The following is a 7998-nucleotide window of genomic DNA, read 5'->3' as shown; positions in this document are numbered from 1 at the left end:
AATGCTCCAGTTTTACATATGAATTTGGGTCTCCAATACACTGCCCCTTATTTGTTTTATCCAATGCATGTCCTCTCTAACAAGAACGACATTACAACATTTAGTGTCACACCATAGTAATCATAGTAATCCAAGGCAGCAAATCTTAAATCTAAATATTAAATTTTTGTTATCACCTCTTGCCTGCAATCACCTTTATATAGATTTCAATCACTCTATTCTTAAACTCATCCTTGTTTCAGCGGTTGTTTGACAAAGTTTAGCAGCAGAGAAAAATGGAGAATGAAGAAGGAAGAGAGATTCTTATTTTTGGTAAAAGGATTCGAGTAGGAGGAGAGAACAATGGGTCTGTTTCTCATGAGAATGGAAATGAGAAAGGAGAAAAGAGGAAGTACATTAAATCTTTAATGCCCAGGATTCGTTGGACCTCTGATTTGCATGATAGTTTTCTTCGAGCAGTGCAACAACTTGGAGGTCCCAACAGTGAGCATTCATTCAATCTTTCATTTTTCTTTATTAAGTTTTTTGTGTCGGTAGATATAGAATTCTAAATTCGTTTTAGTTTTGATATTGGTTTAGAATTCTAAAATTTTTTTAGTTTTGATATTGATTTAGAATTCTAAATACTGTATAATATAAATTATGTTTGATTTATCTAGAATATCTTGTTCATACTTAATCCAATCTGTCCATCTATTGGTTATTTTTTTTTTCATTGAATTGTTGTAAATTTAATACTCTATTTACAGAAGCATCCCCCAAACAACTTGTAGAGCTCATGGGTGTTGAAGGGCTTACCCACCCTCAAGTGAAAAGCCATCTACAGGTACTGCTAAATTAATGTAATCACCCATGAGTTTGTAATAGGAAAAAGAAATCCTAATTCTAATATATACCTTTTTTCCATTTGTTTTCTCATTCTCTCCCAAATAAATCCTTAGTTTTTCATTGTTATTGACAAATGCAGGGATATAGATGTAAACTTCAAAAGCCAACATACAAGCTTCCTCAATCAAATGCAGGTTTATTACTCGAAGATAAAGACAAGTCACAAGTCATAACTTCAGACAAGCCTCTAGTTTAAATATTTTTTATTGAAAACAATGGCTGCAATGCAGCTTTAGTGGCTGCAAAGGACTGCAAAATTGATGATTTTGATTTTGATTTGAGAACTTGTAGGTTAATCGTACTGAAAAAACTCTTATTATAAAGCTTTCCAGAGGATAAACTGGGTTATGCTATTTGTCAGCTACCTTCAGGAAAATAATCTCCAACTGTTATTAAAGTTTCGTATTCATGTTTATGGTGGTGTTCTTATTTTACTTAGATCTGCTCCTTCCTTGTTGGATGGTTTTCACTTGACTTTCATTCATCCATGATGGTATTGTTTATTCTGATCCTCAATTTATCTGCAGCCTATATGGACTCTTTAACCTCTCTGACATGTAAAGTTCTTAGTTTAATAATTTATTGTTAGTTATAAGAATTTTGATCATTCTGATCCTTATGGTCTCTTTTTTTCATCTGTCTGACATGCCAAGTCAGAGAAAAAAATTTCGAGAAGAAAACTGGAATTAAAAATGTGAAAACTGGCTCCCAAGGGTCATGCCTTATTGAAAACAATGGCTGCAATGCAGCTTTAGTGGCTGCAAAGGACTGCAAAATTGATGATTTTGATTTTGATTTGAGAACTTGTAGGTTAATCGTACTGAAAAAACTCTTATTATAAAGCTTTCCAGAGGATAAACTGGGTTATGTTATTTATCAGCTACCTTCAGGAAAATAATCTCCAACTGTTATTAAAGTTTCGTATTCATGTTTATGGTGGTGTTCTTATTTTACTTAGATCTGCTCCTTCCTTGTTGGATGGTTTTCACTTGACTTTCATTCATCCATGATGGTATTGTTTATTCTGATCCTCAATTTATCTGCAGCCTATATGGACTCTTTTTCCTCTCTGACATGTAAAGTTCTTAGTTTAATAATTTATTGTTAGTTATAAGAATTTTGATCATTGTGATCCTTATGGTCTCTTTTTTTCATCTGTCTGACATGCCAAGTTAAAGAATTTTTATTTCGAGAAGAAAACTGGAATTAAAAATGTGAAAACTGGCTCCCAAGGGTCATGCCTTATCGAAACACAGACAATTTGTTGGGATGGCGCACTCTTTCTTGAAGTGGAAATTCTTAATTGACCAGACCACATACCCAGAGAAAGAAGAGGAATTCAAGGATTTCTCGGTCACAGGAAAATGAGGAGGCTCCCAATCTCAGTGGCGTAATAACATTCCCCAGGAACAGAATGGGCAGGTTGGCAAGCCGAGGTGGTCGAGGTGGTCATTTGTCAAGCGGACATGGACAGAGTAGCCTTGGGCGGGGACGTGGCCATCCCCAAGTTCTCCTCAGGAGCCTTCCACATAACTGCTCTTCCAAATTTAAAGATATGATCTTGCTTTTTGTTTTTATTTATTGTTTCTCTATTCGAACTCTGGAGCATATATGCTATCTAGCTTTTAGACTCTACTTTTATTTTTTTTATTTTTTTTCAAAACTCCCCTTAATGTTTGTATGGACAGTTTAAAGATGCAAAATTGTTCATAATATTTTTTGACAGATCATGTAGGATCTGTAATATGTTTCATATGTAATTAAAATTCAAAGTAATATATTACTCTGACTCTGCCCTTTGCTTAGCAAAAAAAAAGGGTCAAAACTGACATTAGTAATACATTATTCAACAGCCTGTGCAATTGTTAGGTTAATGTTCAAATTGATAAATATACATTTAATAGTGTTGTTATTATAATAATATATTCTTTGTTTTGAAAAATTTCTACGAAGTATTAATTGAGTATTTGATATTAAACTACAATAATATTTGTAGAGTAATATTATTTTTTATGAAATTATTTTTGTTATTTGAAATACAATTCTCTATTATTTGGTGGCCTTTTTGGTATAGCCAATCTTGTGAAAAGATAAGTGATTCATAGAAGATTTCTTGGTGGCAGCACTTCTGATTTTGTATTTCTTGTATTAATGCAAGGCCTGTTAGTTGAAAATTTTCTTTGGCTGATTGTTCTTGTCACACAAACACCCTTTTTATGGTTAGTCGCTTCCCTGTCCAATTGTATTCTACCACGTATACATGACAATACTTTCAATTTGTTTTTTGGAAAGGATTTGTAATGTGAAATAGAAACTGTAAACAACATTTAATATGGAAGGTAAAGGTATAAACTTAAACAAACAAGAAATTAATTCATATGGGTTTATATTTATAATTGTAAAATAAACAAAAGTTATTGGCATAAAAATGTATCAATTCAATTTTGTTGGTTAATTAGTAATTTAATTTATATTATATATTATATGTTGTAAAATATTAATTATAAAATTTGTATTTCATTAAATATTATATCTTATTCATGTTGAATATCTTATGTTTTAAATATTTGTTTGTATTTTTTATATATTAAATTTATATTTAAATTATATATATTATTATTTATTACTTTTTTATTTAACAGATGTTATTAAATACAAATAACTTGGTGTGCAATGGGTATGTCGAATAGGTGTGGAAGGTCAATTAGGGGAAACTATGGTCATTTTTTTGCATAAATTTGTAGACTACATGAGATCAATTAGTAGGCCATTTAGAAAATGCTGTTGTTTGTGCAAAAAAGGGTCTCAATGGAGGAGTGATAGCTTCAAATCCACTTTGCATCCGCTTACAAGGATCCTTGATCATAATTGAAACAAAACATTTGAATTAGGAAGATAATTTTTATTTTACCAATGATCTCATGTTATGTTTCCAATGAGGTAAGAGGGAGAGAGGTAGAGATAAGGATAGAAACAAGGAGACATAGAGGTAGAGATATGGATAGAAAGGGGGATATATGTTTACAAACACCCTTTTTATGGTTAGTCGCTTCACCACGTATACATGACAAGACTTTCAATTTGTTTTTTTGGAAAGGATTTGTAATGTGAAATAGAAATTGTAAACAACATTTAATATGGAAGGTAAAGGTATAAACTTAAACATACAAGAAATTAATTCATATAAGTTTATATTTATAATTATAAAATAAAAAAAGTTATTGGCGTAAAAATGTATGAATTCAATTTCGTTGGTTAATTAGTAATTTAATTTATATTATATATTATATGCTGTAAAATATTAATTATAATATTTGTATTTCATTAAATATTATATTTTATTCATGTTCAATATCTTATGTTTTAAATATTTGTTTGTATTTTTTATATATTAAATTTATATTTAAATTATATATATTATTATTTATTACCTTTTTATATAATAGATGTTATTAAATACAAATAACTAGTAATTGCATCTTTGTGTGCAATGGGTATGTCGAAGAGGCGTGGAAGGTCAATTAAAGGAAACTATGGTCAATTTTTTGCATAAATTTGTAGACTGCATGAGATCAATTAGTAGGCCATTTAGAAAATGATGTTGTTTGTGGATCAAAGAGTCTCAATGGAAGAGTGATAGCTTCAAATCCACTTTGCATCCACTTACAAGGATCCTTGATCATAATTGAAACAAAACATTTGAATTAGAAAGATAATCAAGTTTATTTACCAACAATCTCATGTTATGTTTCCAATGAGGTAAGAGGGAGAGAGGTGGAGATAGGGATAGAAATAGGGAGACATAGAGGGGGAAAGAGAAAAAGATAGACGACTAAAGAGATAAAGATAGAGAAGAAGAAGATGGAGATAGAGATAGAGATAGAGATAGAGATGAGATGAAGATGAAGATGAAGATGGAGAAAGAGGAGAGGAAGATAGAGAAAAGGAGAGAGATATGGAGAGATAAGGAGAGAGGGTAGATAGCATCAGTTTGATGTGAAACCTCAAAAAATAAATAGAAAGAGAGAGAGGAATAGATACAAAAACTAAAGATATAGATATGAAGTGATATATAGAGAGAGGGAGAGATATAGTGGTAGAAATTTTAAGAGACATAAACGAATAGAGATATATGGAGAGATAGATATAGAGAGGAAAGAGATATGAATATAGAGGTCTAAGAGAGAGAGAGAGAGAGAGATAGAGAGAGAGAGAGAGAGAGAGAGAGAGAGAGAGAGAGAGAGAGAGAGAGAGAGAGAGAGAGAGAGAGAGAGAGAGAGAGAGAGAGAGAGAGAGAGAGAGAGAGAGAGAGAGAGAGAGAGAGAGAGAGAGAGAGAGAGAGAGAGAGAGAGAGAGAGAGAGAATGGAAGAGGGAAAAAATAATAAGAGAGGTAGAGAGATAAAGAGGGGGAAATAAAGATATAAAGATAGGGGAACAAAGAGGGAATCAGGGAGAGAGAGAAAGAGAGAGATCAATAGATAAAGAGAGGAAGAGGGAGTGATATAGATAGAGGAATATATAGATAGACAAATAGGGATAAGGATAGATATATATATATATATATATATATATATATAGAAAGAGATAGAAAGAGGATCAAGAGGGAGATAGAGATAAATAGAAATACCATACTATAGAGAGAGAGAGAGAGAGAGAGAGAGAGAGAGAGAGAGAGAGAGAGAGAGAGAGAGAGAGAGAGAGAGAGAGAGAGAGAGAGAGAGAGAGAGATTATATATTGAGGGGGGTAGAGATATATAGACATAGAGATGGCAGGGGCAAGAGTGAGAGAAACAAGGTGACAGAAAAGTGATAGAGAAAGGGTTAGAGAGAGGGAGAGAGATGGAGAGATAAAAGATAGATAGGGAGAGGGAAACAAGGAGAGTGTATGTGTGCATCTTTATGAGTTAGAGAGAGAAAGAGAGGAAAAGTAGAGTGATATAAAAATGAGTGATGGGGAGAGAGAGAGATGATGGAAAGAGGGAGAAATAGGGATAGAAAGAGGTAGAGATAGGAAAAGAAAAGAGAGAGAAAATAGCTATAACTTGTGAAATATAGAGGGGTGAGAGAGAGGGAGAGATGGAAGGATAAATAAAGAAGGGGAGGGAGAAATAGAGATAGAAGGAGGGATACAATGAGCAAGAGAGAGATACAGAGATAAAGACAAAGATATATTAAGTAATATATAGAGCGAGTTAGGAGAGATGAAGAGAGATGAAAGTAATAGATAGAGATAGAGATAGAGATACATATATGGATTAAGAAATAGGCAATGTGTGTGTGAGTGAGAGAGATATGGAGATAGATATAGAGAGGGATATATATATATATATAGAGTGAGAGAGAGAGAGAGAGAAAGAGAGAGAGACAGAGAGACAGAGAGAGAGAGAGAGAGAGAGAGATAGAGAGAGAGAGAGGAGAAGTAGATAGATATAAAAAGAGGGAGTCATAGGAGAGAGTTCCATGTAGAGAGAGAGAGCGAGATATAGAGATACATACAATGGGGAGGATAGAGGGGGAAGAGAGAGATATAGGGAGAGGTAAGGAGATATAAATAGGTGAGAGGTAGAGATGGAGATAATATTCAAATGACATGCTACTCTAAGAATAAATCCCCTAGGACACATGATATCATTAAATTATTGGGATGAAATGAGTAATCAAAAGTTATTTTTTCTGTATTGATCTCTCACTCCAAACTTTTAATTTACATTTTAACTTGAAATATTTAATTATATAAATAAATTTTTATAGATAATTATTCTATAATAAATTAAAATTTAATACTTAGACAAAAAATTATAAATGAAATTAATTCTATTATCTTTTAACTATTATTTTCAACTTCATAAGAAGACAAAAATAATAAAAACAAGTGCCACGTAGTGGCAAATACTTATCGTCATAGTATTGTAATAAAAATATTTTTCTAATTTTTAATATTATAATTTGAATTGTAATAAATATTTTATTTTAATTATTAATTATTGTAATTTTGAAACATTGTTACTTTTAAATTATATTTGTATAGTTATATTTATGTAATATTAACTATAACTCTTACTTTGATAAAATAATATAATACAAATTTAATAATAAAAATATATATATTTTTCTTAAAAACATAATCCTAGTTTAATTTTAAAAATCTATATAATAATAATTATAATAATAAAATTAATCTTGAATTTAATTATTAACTTGTAATGTACTATTATATTATTTTAATTCTATTTATGTAATACTAATACTAACTTGTCTTAATAAAAATAATTATTAATAATTGTAGAAGTGAAAATAGACATTTTTGAGTGACTTAATAAAAAATTTAAATTTATGATTAAAATATTATTAAATTATTTTGTATATATTAAATCAATTTAAAAACTGGCCTATTAATGGGCTTGCTAGGGCTAATCTAGGATTCAAGAACGTGAAGGTGGTGGAGTGATTCAAGGCAAGGGAAGGATGGTATAAAATTAATATTGTAGCAATTGGAGCTTCAAAACTTGTGGAGGGAATGAACAATGATGTCGAGGCTTAAGCAGCTATTGAAGAGTTGAAAATGGTGAAAAAATTGGGCTTCTCGAAAATACAGCTTCAAGGAAATTCCTTGATTATTATTATGCAATAAAAAAGGGTGAAATACATGCCTGGAATTTGAATAAATATATAACTATTGCCAAGAATTTATTAGAAAATTTTGAAGAATTTGAATTTTGGCATGCGATTAGATCAAGAAACGATGTGGTGGGTACGCTGTCCAAATGGGCAATGACTCTCGATGATGGGCCAAAAAGTATAATGGAATATTTTTGTAATCTTGAGCTCAATCTCTAAGTTGGAATAGTACATCACTATTTTAAGAAGTTATTAATAAAAGGGTGTGGTGGTGATGTTATATTACATGGGTAGCGCTTGGTGCTAACAATTGTGGATGGCTGGTGACTATATTTTAATATGGAGGACACCTTTTTCTTGATTATGCTAAGGCAAAAAAAACATTTATGAGAAAATGCACTAACATAAGAATGAAAAATATTTTTAAATTTTATGCAGATATTTTCATTCAAATCAAGGAAATCCTTTTGGGTGAAGAGTTTTTGATAGCT

At 31.1% G+C, this 7998-nt stretch overlaps 1 protein-coding gene across 1 annotated transcript; it reads left to right on the top strand.

Annotated features, from left to right (window-relative positions):
* The first annotated feature begins 275 nt into the window (after positions 1-275).
* On the top strand, positions 276-1210 carry LOC131043469 (putative Myb family transcription factor At1g14600). Its single transcript, XM_059214766.1, has 4 exons — positions 276-483; positions 750-826; positions 968-1022; positions 1119-1210. Exons 1-4 carry the CDS (start codon positions 276-278, stop codon positions 1208-1210), a joined length of 432 nt encoding a protein of 143 aa, XP_059070749.1.
* Positions 1211-7998: the final 6788 nt, after the last annotated feature.

Source organism: Cryptomeria japonica, chromosome 11, assembly GCF_030272615.1.
Source record: "Cryptomeria japonica chromosome 11, Sugi_1.0, whole genome shotgun sequence".
NCBI lineage: Eukaryota > Viridiplantae > Streptophyta > Pinopsida > Cupressales > Cupressaceae > Cryptomeria > Cryptomeria japonica.
Note: the sequence above shows the minus strand (reverse complement) of the source record. Positions and strands in the feature narration are given on the sequence as shown.

Bases quoted from the DNA above. Each gene is read 5' to 3' on its own strand.
- LOC131043469 (XM_059214766.1), top strand. From the start codon at position 276: ATGGAGAATGAAGAAGGAAGAGAGATTCTTATTTTTGGTAAAAGGATT. The intron at 827-967 runs GTACTGCTAAAT...TGACAAATGCAG, and splicing joins AAGTGAAAAGCCATCTACAG to GGATATAGATGTAAACTTCA. The intron at 1,023-1,118 runs GTTTATTACTCG...GCTGCAATGCAG, and splicing joins GCTTCCTCAATCAAATGCAG to CTTTAGTGGCTGCAAAGGAC.